This window comes from Anguilla anguilla, chromosome 2 (assembly GCF_013347855.1).
Source record: "Anguilla anguilla isolate fAngAng1 chromosome 2, fAngAng1.pri, whole genome shotgun sequence".
Lineage (NCBI taxonomy): Eukaryota > Metazoa > Chordata > Actinopteri > Anguilliformes > Anguillidae > Anguilla > Anguilla anguilla.
In genome coordinates, this window is record NC_049202.1 from 46,647,744 (window position 1) to 46,659,998 (window position 12,255).

Genomic DNA, 12,255 nt, shown 5'->3' on the forward strand with positions numbered 1-12,255 from the left:
AGAAAGTCTAACTGTACCTGAAATACAATCCCTTGTCATGACACCCAACAAAATCATACCTCTAAACAGGTTTATTTCCACCATAAACAAGGGAGGTGCACTGTAATTTAAATCCAGCCAGAATGTTGGGGGAGGTGTAAATTATGGTGCACAGTTACACAACTTTTCAGTACTCTGCTTCAAATAATGGTCTTTTCACTGGGGTCTAGAATCTATTCGCCAGCACGGCTGTAATATCAAAGGTGTCTCATGGGCAAGAGCAAAATAACAGCGCATGCATGCCCCACCAATTCTCTATTACATTAGGAATAAAAAGCAAACACACACATACCATTGTTTAAAAACTTTAATAAACTGACAAATAGAAATGCCAAGCCATACACCATGCAGCAAGCTGTAGTCTTTTTTTTTTTTTTTTTTTTTTGCTTCTATTCGGTTTTCTTGGAGTGAACATAACGCACATGTTAAGCATTAAATAATACTGAAATAAATAGTTGCAAAATTTACACTGTCACAAGTTCAAATGATAATGCAAGAGACGGATCTATCCATTTTCAGTCTGAAAAAAATGTAAGAAATACACACCCATGACCAGTAAACATTCCCAATTCCAGTCCATGCAAAGAAGAATCTCCTGCATTTTCTCAATGTCCAACTGGCATCACGTCCTCTCGTCAAGGATGAATACTGTAACATCTTATAAAAAGCATTTGCGATCAGTTAATTCAGGTCATTCTTTGATGTCACCACTATAGTACAGCAAGAACCGTGGTGCTTTTTCATGAAGCATCTTCAGTTATTTAGAAGAAAAAATACAGTTTCCTTTCTCTAAAGAACATATGGGATTAGTGGGTCCCACAAGGTGTCAAATACCTTATTAATGAAGCCAATACTGTAATGTAACAAAACATACATGATCCATAAATATTCTTACGTCTCACACTCCAGCTATGAAAATATTTCCCTTGCTTAAGAAAGAGCTACATTTAAATTGTTAAAGAAATGAAATTTGTACAAAAAAATAACATTTTTTTTTTTTTTTTTTTTTTTTAAAGTAAAGTAAAATAATTGGCATGTAAACATATTTTCCCCTCTAGAAAAGGCACTGTTACTACCTAGTGGGTACGACAGTGCTACGACTCCTTGCTGTTGTCTGTGCAGTGTGCATCTAGCCTTGAGGGTGTGTTGGGCTGAAGACACTATCATTCATTTCTTTCACACCATGTACACCCACAAGACCTGGCCTCAATTTTCACATCACACTGCGCCCCCCGTCTCCCTCCCCCCACCACAGCACGGCACAGTGCTGACGAAAATAGACCCGCACCAGTCAGCTAGTCGTCTCCTCACTTCCCTTCTCACCCTCCCTCTCTTCCTGAGCTCAACAGAATACTGACACATTGCGACAACAGCTCATTAGCTTCTTCGGTTATACTTCTTAAACAATTTCTATGAGTTTTCACTTGAACATTAAGGGTTTCTGTGCAAAAATCAGAGGTGTAATGGATTTTAGAACAAGCTAATGCTATGGCTGTTCTACAACAATGGCGATTTTATGCTTCCAAGAAACATTTGCATTTTGATTCACCGAATATGAAATATGAATCACTTATCTAATCACCAAATAAAATTAAAAAAATTTCTGCAACTGTTAGCCTATAATTTGCAGTGAACAATTTAATTGCCTGGTAGTAGTGACATCTTATTTTCTCTTCACATCTACTCTAAAAACTGGATGTCACCATTGACAATCCATTGCATGTCCTTCAAAGCCAGCTGAGAGCTATGAATGCTATGACCCTATTGTCTCAAAAACACTACAAATTCAGCACTTTTTAAATCACAAATTCAACCACGAAGTCCAAAAATAATCAATTTCCCAAAAAATATAACCGCCATTTAAGGGGAGGAGTCATTGTTTTTCTCTGGCTTTTTTTTTTGGAACACAAGTTTAACAAGACCAGGTCAAAACCTAGTATATGGCTGGACCTCTCCAGCCGACCAATGGTGTAACTTCACTCACTCAGTCACTCAGTCACAGACATTTGTGTTTGTAGGGTTGGCCCCGCTGTTGCGGTCCAGCCAAAAATGGAAAGAAATCTGATAAAACTACCAAAATTCATGTCCCAAAAGTTTCCTTCAACAATTTCTGATGGATGAATAAATGGACTGCAAACGCACATCATTCAGTTAGAATTACACACCTGAGGAAGGCCCACAAAAGTCTATTGTAGTCTTCAGTTATATAAGGATGAGATTTTATTTTCCTTTGTATCAGTCAATCTAATGCCACTGCAGACAATGTCTTATTGAAATGTGTCATGTGACAAGACCTGTCATCCTACACCCTATAGGAAATAAAACACTGAAATGTGAAGTAAATGAAATGCCACCATTACATATGACTCAGACCTGACTGTGGGAGGAAATGTCTTCTGTAAGGAAAACGCTCATTTCAGTACATTTGATTTTTCTGAATGGCAGTTCCAGTCCATACATAAAAGCGCAGGCAAATGAGTCAGTGACCAAGCTGACCGGCTCCATCTTTGAAGATAAAAGATGGGCAATATGACCCAGACTCAGGGGCACCACCACAGAGCACTCCAGGGGGATACTGTGCTGAAATTAATTCCCTGTTTGGTTGGCACCAATCATTTCTTTGATCTTCAAAGCCAAAACATCTGAAGAACTGAATTAAAAAATGAAAACAGTCATCTTTTCTCAAACCACTGAACACCGTTAGCCAAATACCAGGTATTTCACTGCACAGCCTAATGTAGACACTTCTCCATTTTTGCTTCTGCTTCACTGGTCAAATAAAAGCAAGCAAATGATGAAAAACTCTTACACTCCCATTAAATATTGTCTATGTTTCAGCACAGCAATGGCTTCAGTAATACAATTGCACTAATGATAAAAAGGAATTTGAATGTAATGGGAAAACACGTTTTGTGTTTCTCAAATGAGTTAATTAGTAATCTTTTCAACACTGGTGAATGTCTTCCTTACAGTCGCAGTGCAAAATGGGGTCCATCACACATAGGCTATATACTGGACTGCAGTATATACAGATCAAAGACATCGAATATTTCAATTAGAAGTCGGAAAGAGACCATATATGGACATATCAAGGTTTACTGTACGTGTCATATCTAGACATTTAAGACACTTCAAGTTTATACTTTGCAACATGACCCTTTCCTGAATACTTCATAGTTAAAATTTCCAAAGACTAGACTAATTGGCTGGTTCAGAACAAATTGTCATAATATACATTTTTAAGGCACATATCAGGTTAAAACTCCAAATGAAGAGTTCCATTAACCATGATGTAAAAGCTAACAAGCCAAATTATGCAATTGTTTACCCAAATATGACCCTATTATTAATCCATCACAAGCAAAATACATCTGCATTTAAGGTAGAGATATCTGCTGCCTGACAGTTCCGTGAGAATACAGACAATTAAAAATGGTCAAATGTGTGACATCAATTACAGGACTGCAGAAAATCATGAAGATTATCAGTATGTTACTATTTTCTTTACTCTTTCTTTACACCGACCACTAAGCAGCCTGCCAAATCACGGTTGCCTAACAACCAGGAATATACCAATTTTATTCCATAAATAAAGGTACAGTAAATACTGTCTTAGCAATATAGCCTAATGAAACGAGACGTTTCCCCCCCAGATACAGCATTACAATTCCTGGTACTGTGTGCATTTGGCCCCAAACCTAATATACATGACGCGGGACACCAAACAACCACAATAAGGACAACCCTTGCTCGGTATAATGAACATTTTCAATACAGACGGTCATATTTTAGAGCTGATAACTAGCTATTTCTGTGACAATGGTACAGATAGTTCACGTAATCATAATACACAATTGTAACATTAACACATTTTAAACATTATTCTTGATGAAATGAAAAGTGCAACAAAACTTGTAATTCTTCATATGAAATGCCCAATTACTGCGTTTTTAATCAAAACGTACAGCAATCATATTAAAAATGTCTCCATGTTCTGTAGGCCACGTAACATTACACTGACTGAAATTCTTTCCCCGGCGTGAATGTCATGGTCACACTACAGATCATGTTCATCACTGAATACTGGCTTATACCTCATTTATGAGGTTATATTAGTTTTATGCAAGTTTTCACAACAGTCCAAATTTGCCTGCTGCTAATAGGCAAAGTACATGCTGAGGATGTTAAAAAACCAATCTCCACCAAATTCACACGACAACAATTTTAAATGCCCTGGTACAAATCACTGGATGAGTATTGGACTGTAATCATGTGCATTAAGGCTCACTTACCTCAAGGTGGTTAGTGTGCACCGAATGCATATTTTAAAGAAAAGACAATTAATGGTTTTCATTTAAACTAAATTAATTTCTTTAAAAAATCACACGAGAAGAAAACGTATTTAGACGCACGTTCACTCATGTAACAGCTTTTCAGGCTTAGAATATCCAAAAAGTTTGAAGTCAGCCTCATAAAGCTTGTACAGCTTTCTTCTCAATTCATAGGGGATTTTGGCAAACCAATCCTGCTCCCAGCTGCTAACTGTTCTATTGCGGCTGCTGGCAGGGAACTGGACAATATTATCCACCCGAAGAATACGGAGCAAGTGTTCTGCGTCCTCGTCCAAGGTCTCCAACTTCCCCACAAAGTCATAATTGACTTGGCAGGGATGACACAGGCGATACACCTGGCGCCAGTGTTCATTGAAGGGCATCTCTTTTTCAGTCTGGGAATCTAATAAATACTGGACAAAGTGTGAGAAAGAAGGGCGAATCCCGGCCGCAAAAGCATCGACCACCGAGGCAGGGGGGTCGGAGTAATTGCCGTACCTTTTCAGCATGATGACGGCAAACCTCTTGTAGAACTCTTCGTTCTCCTGCTCAAACTTGTTCCGGTACGCAGAAATCAGCCGGACAAAGGGGTCCCTGACAAACAGAAATTTGGTGTATTTTTTCAGCTTGATCTTCATGAGGTGTCGAGAGAACTTTCCGTATCGCTTCCAGAACTTGTTGAAGGTAAAATGGAGGCTGCTGTTGTGGATGTGCTCTTGCGGAATGTCCAGCGGGTCCTGGTAGGGAGCGCCATCGACCAAGAGGCTCTCGCTCAGCATGATCATGATGCGCTTCCAGTTTGTGCAGGCTACCTTTGGCACGTAGCAGTAAATGATCCCGTGCCGGTCGTCCACGATCAGGTGGTCCAGGTCCTTGTTGGGGATGTCATCGAACGTCCTGTTCTTTCCCAGGAAGTCGAGGGTGCTGTTTGTGCAGAGGTCGTGGATCAGCTGCTTCCTGTCTTCCTGCCTCTGCCTCAGTTCCGCAGAGATGGGAGTCAGGTGAATCTTCCACTCCCGCCTCGGAACAAATTTCTCCTCCGGCTTCCCTGCCTCCCCAGACTGGTTGTGCAAGGCTTCCGGGGCACCGTCCTCCTTCGCTTGCTGACTGGGCTCAACGGTGCCCTCCAGGAACTGGTTGATAAACGCATCGATGTCTGAGAGGAAGGAGTTACCCTTGTCATCGTATGCTTTATGCTTAGAGGCAGAGTGACTTTGAGCAGGAAGGTGGGAGAGGTGAGGTCCGGACACAGTGGTGTGCAGGTAAAAATGTGTGGCTCCAACGTCATCCCAATATATTATAATCAGCAGGATCATAAACAGGGACCCGAGGATTAAAAAAATGCGAAAGAGTCTTGACTTTCCCATTTTACACGAGCTGAGAACTTTCCATTCTTATCTTCGATCCATGGCACCACCATCTCCACATGGGGAGAGCATTGTTCCAGTGAGCAGGCCCTGGATTAAACATAAAACAAACTGAAATCAATGTCACAGCTACGGGTTTCCACAGTAACAGAGAGAAAAGACATCATATACTATCAATCCTAGAGGCCATTTCTATCCAACAACTTTGCAGAGAGAAATACAGGAGGACATTTTCAAGAAAAACGGTCGAAACACTGCTGTACTCAAAAGATTATGAACGATAATATCAGGGTCATATCAGTATCTGCCGATAAAGGCTTAAAATCAATTTATTAGCATCAGATGGTTTAAGATTATGGTTGACATGATGATGCATGTCCCCCAGAGAGGTCCCATTTGATGCAGCACTAATGCTGTAAATTTAAGTGAAAACATCACACTCAAAAAGTAGCCTAATCAGTCATCTGAGCCTGTAATTGTTTTTAATTTTACAGACTCTGTAGTTCTTTACATAATAATAAAGAAAGCAAGTGGAAATATTTGTCAGACACATAAATCTTGTTACATTTTTTTCTCCATAAATTGTAATTTGTACTCATCTAGCCTACTTCTTCCATGCACGTGAAAACTTGGCTGCAGTTAGCATTTGCGCTGTAATGTAAAACATTTTGGAGGCATTGCACCACCCAAATATTGGTTATTGACATAGACACTTTCCCCAGAATTGCCATATCATGGAACAGTGGGTATAAGATATATGACCCTATGACCCTGGGTATAAGTGAAACAAATGCTTCTTCATATTTCTGAATGAATTCATTCAGGTTATTTTCGGTATTTAGTTATTTAGCAAGGTATTCCATATGTATGTGTTAGGTTTCTTAAGGGGCAGTCACAGAAAATGCAGACTTAAGTAGGTCAAAGGCTTGTGAAATAGGAGAACCCAGCTTTATATTTATTGAGGAGCCAGGTAGAGAGAACAAAACTTTCTTTTCCACTATATGTAAGCTGACATTTATATTATAACCCCTGAATGGAAAATATATCAGCAAAACATGAGCCCACTTCCAGCTGTGAGTAAACCTGCATTCAACCTCATGACTCAGGCTGCTCTTGTTGCACTCTTAATTATGATGAAGATTAAAGTGTAAAGTTTCCGTTCCAAACTACTGAAGCAAGGAAAGCATTACATTTAATTGGGCTCTTTGTTGTACCTTTTCTATTATGCAACATTTAACAGTTGTTTTCATAATGATAATCTGACTAGTGGAACAATAATCTCTCTTTCTACAGTAGCACAACAGTGTCAATGACTTCATCTTAATAAACCTTTTAGTCAAACTGCCATTCCTTGATGTTGGGTAAACAGAGTTCTACTGTGACTGAACAAAACCAACAGCAGGACAGTGAGAACCGCATCCGGGATTATGTTCAGAAGTATGTGCTATACATGCGAGGGAGGAATAACTAAAGAAAGCATCATACAGGCCCATCCCAGAACTCTCAAACTCCAGCCCTGGAGTGCTGCACTGTCTGCACGTTTCTGTGGTTTCCTTTTAGACAGCAGCCAAAATTAGGCCTTGGAAACAAGGTGGGTGGACTCTAGCCAATCAATGACTTAAATTAAGCACTTAAGCACTTAACACACCAAAAACCAGTAGACACCGCAGTCCTCCAAGATCTCAGCTGGAGATTTCCAATATATACATCGAGCCAATTAGTACTCAATTCACAAGTGGCTGAATAAAAGCTTTTTAATGACACTTAAGGGCCAATTAACGTCAAGCACATAGATTATGGGAATAAAGTTTCACTCGTGTCTATTATATAATATTTCTTCAAATTAATACATTTAATCTTATTTTCATTTGGAACCATTTCCTATGGTACTTGCAACCGGAGACTACTGGAAAATGCATATTCTATGCATGAAACGTAAATTCATGCACAGAATAAAAAAGCCTTAAGATTAGAGTTTGAGAAGGTTAATATGCTTAATTAATATGCTTTTCCAAGTACTCTCAAAACCATCAACGAAAACATGGTAAACACTGCAAACTGCCAAAAGTACTTGAGAAAATCCAGAGGTTTAGACAGTGAGATTCCCATCAGTCCATCAAATATCACAATATGTGCAAGCACATGGCTGAATGCCACTTTTGTCAGTGTCCTTCAGAGACCTTTGCCTGGAAATATATGATAGAAATGGAAACATATGATAACTAATTCAGAGATGTACTCAATTGTAGCGAAGTATTTTACTTAAATGAAAGATCAATTTTAACATTTACATTTTTCATTCTAAACTTTTAACAGATGATATGGCCTAAATAGTATTATGCTGAAAAATGTATTGATAGGAATGCACTGTAGATTAAAATAGCATTTTTCTTTTAGATATAAGGATGTTCTTCATTAATATTCTCATTCATGACAGGTTATTGGTCATTTCTGTTTTCTAATCTTCTCAAAAATCATAAAAGTGGTACAAAACCTTGATGCTGTAAAGCAGTCAAATATTAAATAAATTCAATTCCCAGTGTTATATCACAGAAGGCTGAATTGAAGTCCCTATTGGTTATTTTAAACTGATTTGAAACTGCATATATCAGAGGGAAGTGCACATTACATAATATAAGATTTTTAGATAAACATCACTTAACATTTGTTTTTTATTGTTTCATTTTTGGCTGGGCCAGTCCTACAATTTCTAAAATACAATTCAATGATAATAGATGGGAAAAGCCAGGATGGAGGGGGTCCAGTAAGTTTAACAGAGCTCCTGCAGTATTCAGCATAGAAAAACTAACAATGCTCTGTCTGACAGAAAAGTACACCAGTGGTTCTACTTCACAATGCAGTTTTACCTTTTCATAAAGTACCACAGAATAATTACACGTTTGGTCATTTTAATTAGAAGGGCCATTTCAAACTAGACCAAAAGGCTGGCAAACATACTGGAAAAATGAATGTTTCTAAGCTCTTGAAGGATTGAGCACAGGAATTATATTAAATGAGACAAATCAAATCTCCTGTTATGACCCACTTAAATGTCCCCCTTCACTCCTTAAATATACTGGTACAGGAAAACACTGTACGTTTATGTCCCTGACACACTTGCCGCAAATTATACTTGTTAGATGTTAACAATGAACTTATAAGATGTGCATGTATTTATAGAAATGTCTGTGTATAAAAAGACATGATGACCACAGTCTGTATTTGGTGAGGTGAAGAGTTATACTGCTTTGACCAATTTAAACTAATTTATGTGCCTCCTTCATCTCTTAGTAACCACAGCTAGTAAAACAAAGTCTAAAACCCTCGCCTCTACATAATTTTTATGGATGCAGCAAATATCCTATCGAAAATGTAATCTAGGGAAGTGAGTTTTGTAAAAAAAAATATATATATATTCTGAAAAGGAAAATAACATTAAGGGATCTATAACCGTAATAATAATGTTCACAATAAGAATTATAGGCAATCGTAGCCTAAATGTTATTTTATAGCTCTGTCGTTAAGTCTTATTTATTATGATAACAATGATGATAACGACGTCATCATTATCAACAACAAAAACCACTGTAATAAATAGACAAATATCAGTGGTTTAGTAGTATAACTAGAAGTGAACTATTCTTGCCATTAAATGTACAAAGATTAGCCTATAGGTTAGGTTAAAAATCAAAGAATTGTCAAACGCAACGAGTCGTACCTTTCGCGTTCGAAGATGTATATATTCGCAATTCGAATTATAATTTCAATTAGCCTACAGCAATTGCTACTTTAAGTCAGTGAAATATGTTCGATTTGTGAAATATCTACAGCCGTAGTGTCCAGTAGTCTCTGTATTGTAGCCTAATAGGCTATTCACATGGTTTCCAAACTATTTCCTTGTTATATCTCGAAAGCAAGTAAATTACGCCGTTTACGTCACGACAGTAGAGATACCGCTAACTCAGACACCGTTAATAACCGCCCAGATGAAACGGCATATACTTTTGACTCTACAAAACACAATGTAACTAGCTACAGTTCGAGTTCTCTGCGTCTGTTCCCTTAAACACCATTAAAATACCAATCCGCCTTCCCCAAGTGATAGTACCCTACATATTTCATTCCTCGCCTAACACCGGTGATATTATAATAATCTGTAATGATAAAATAATTTGTAATATTTAAGTTTCCGTTCTCGACATCTAAGCACTTCATTACGAAATTGTGCACCCTGTCTGGTAGGCTACTGATGAATCCAGGACTGCTTTTTCTTGGCTTGAGTCCTTTCGGTGAAAGGCATACACTAGCTGCAGCTGTAGCTGTTTTTTCCTGTGTTTAGCCTTTACCGGGTCAGTATCTTCAAATATGGCTAGCTGGTTGCAAGTGGTGATGCGCTTTCAGAAACCTTGTTATGATTATCTCGAATAAATTCTAACGTACAAGCAAATGCTCAACTCTCATTCTATCCATATAGGTTTACCTCCGTTTCAGGGATGCCTGCTATCTTCACCGTTGAAGGTGTCGCCAGCAATGGTTGAGCGGACGGATGTGTGAGCTTACTGCCACACAACCCCGGGGAAGGTATTGGGAGCAAGCTCGCGAGACTTGCCTCATTTCCTTCTCTGCACTTGCTTGCTACTTGAAAGTAGTGGAGAGCAAATAGCCTGGAGGTACACGTATTGCAGTTTAGGGTTTAGCGCGAGGCGTTACAAGTGATGCGTTTATCTGATTAAGTAACTGCTGAACCTAGTATTTTCCATATCGAATATATCGAAAGCGAAACGCTTTCAGTCGTTTGTGTGATTAGAGTTCATTTGCGGAGATGTACAACGACTAAACTTTGCCTTTTATTTGAAACTCTGCTCTTAATGAACCTGCTGATCTAAGCTAATAATGTAGTATTTTTCCAGTCCCTTCATATTTCTATTTTATTTCGGGTATTACGTGGATATATAGGCTATTTCTTGCTGTGACGATATTCTAGGGCAATGTATTCTGGTAAATAGGCTACACAGGCGCCATTGTCCTAGGGTAATGAAAGTAATTGGATCAATTAAGACATGCGATGGATGGAACTAGGCTACCCAGTAAACATATGGCACGTTAGGAATGCTGTTTACCAATGTTGCTCTAAAACCGGTTTAAAAACCACACAAGGATGTGTATGTATCCAGAATAAGTAAATTTTGTGAAATCACAAAAGTTAATTAACAGGTTAATTTTACAGTAACAATGTTGACTCTTGCTACCAGAAACTTAGTGTGTAGCATGTATTTTTAATTCTTTGCTCTCATGAGATGCAGTATACCTTAACTGGCAGATTTTTGTTCAGCCCAAGAGTACACCATTGGAGAGCCACACTTGCATGAACTTTTAGCCAGACTCCACCATACTGCCATGTCAAGAACAGAAGTCTATTTATTAGATGTAACTGGTGCAATGTAACGCATTGTCATATAGTACTGCTGAAGATATTTGGTTAGCAGCGGTGAAATACACCTTTTCGGCACAATTTTAATTTAATGAGCAAAACACAAGATTTTTTTCTGAGAGAAAAATTTTTTATTATCCAAAAAATAATTGTACGCATTTGTAAATTACACTTTTGTCCATGATAAATTGTAAATACAGAAAGGAGAAGTTTTCTCTAGTATAACTAGAATTCTGTACAACACAAAATTTCTAGGCCTTGCAGCAAGGCCCCTCCCATCTCCAGGCACTGAATCTCCCAAGAGGTTAGAAATATTGCATGTACGTGTGTCTGTGTGTTTTCTTTCTCTCAGTCTCTTATAGAGCTTGGCCTTCCTGCTTATCCTCTCCCCTGCCATCCTACCAGGGAGGAACCAGCTACGACACCATGCTGGCCAAGACTCTGAAAGCAACTGATAGATAAAGACTGAACAATTATTTGTGATTTACAGTAAAACTAAGAGGTCACCGTGTGTTTATGCAGTATTCATTCTGTATGACTAGACACAGCCAATCAATGAAATGGCTAACACAGCTATTCTGGAAGAGAAATACAATCTGAATCTTCTGGTATAGACAGAAGACCCACCGTATCAACTTGGATTCAAGAATTAATCTGGGAATTGGCATCTCCCCATTCCTGCTCCTTAACACTTATGTAGCTTATTACTTTAGGATTGTTAGAGCATGCTTTATGGGTTTAGCTAGCGATATGGATACTAATTAGATATGACTCCTTTATTTTATGTGTTATTATGCATTTGATTTCTATTATGGCATAAACCCACTTACATTTAGTATTATAATGATGTTGCACATACGGTCGCTGGTGTTTTTACTTGCATTGCAGCCAATTCACTCTGGTGAGAGTGTCTGCTAGCTAACTGAACATAATTACCGTAGGTCAATCGGTGCAAATTTAGCCACATTTTAATAAACTGTCATTAGCTACTTCTAAGTTGCTAGCTCTCGCAATCTTAATATTTGTAGTCCAGACCGTCAGCACATCTACTGTTTGATCAATTAGCTTTGAAATGCATGTCTGCCTC

The 12,255-nt window shown here is 38.4% G+C and overlaps 1 protein-coding gene across 1 annotated transcript; it reads right to left on the reverse strand.

The window, feature by feature from the left end:
- Window positions 1-331: 331 nt before the first annotated feature.
- LOC118216407 (carbohydrate sulfotransferase 12-like) lies at window positions 332-10,366 on the reverse strand. Its single transcript, XM_035397536.1, has 2 exons — window positions 10,218-10,366; window positions 332-5,827 (listed from the first exon to the last, which is right to left on the reverse strand). The coding sequence occupies exon 2, from the start codon at window positions 5,735-5,737 to the stop codon at window positions 4,454-4,456; it is 1,284 nt and encodes a 427-aa protein (XP_035253427.1). The 5' UTR covers window positions 5,738-5,827; window positions 10,218-10,366; the 3' UTR covers window positions 332-4,453.
- Between the last annotated feature and the right edge of the window lie 1,889 nt (window positions 10,367-12,255).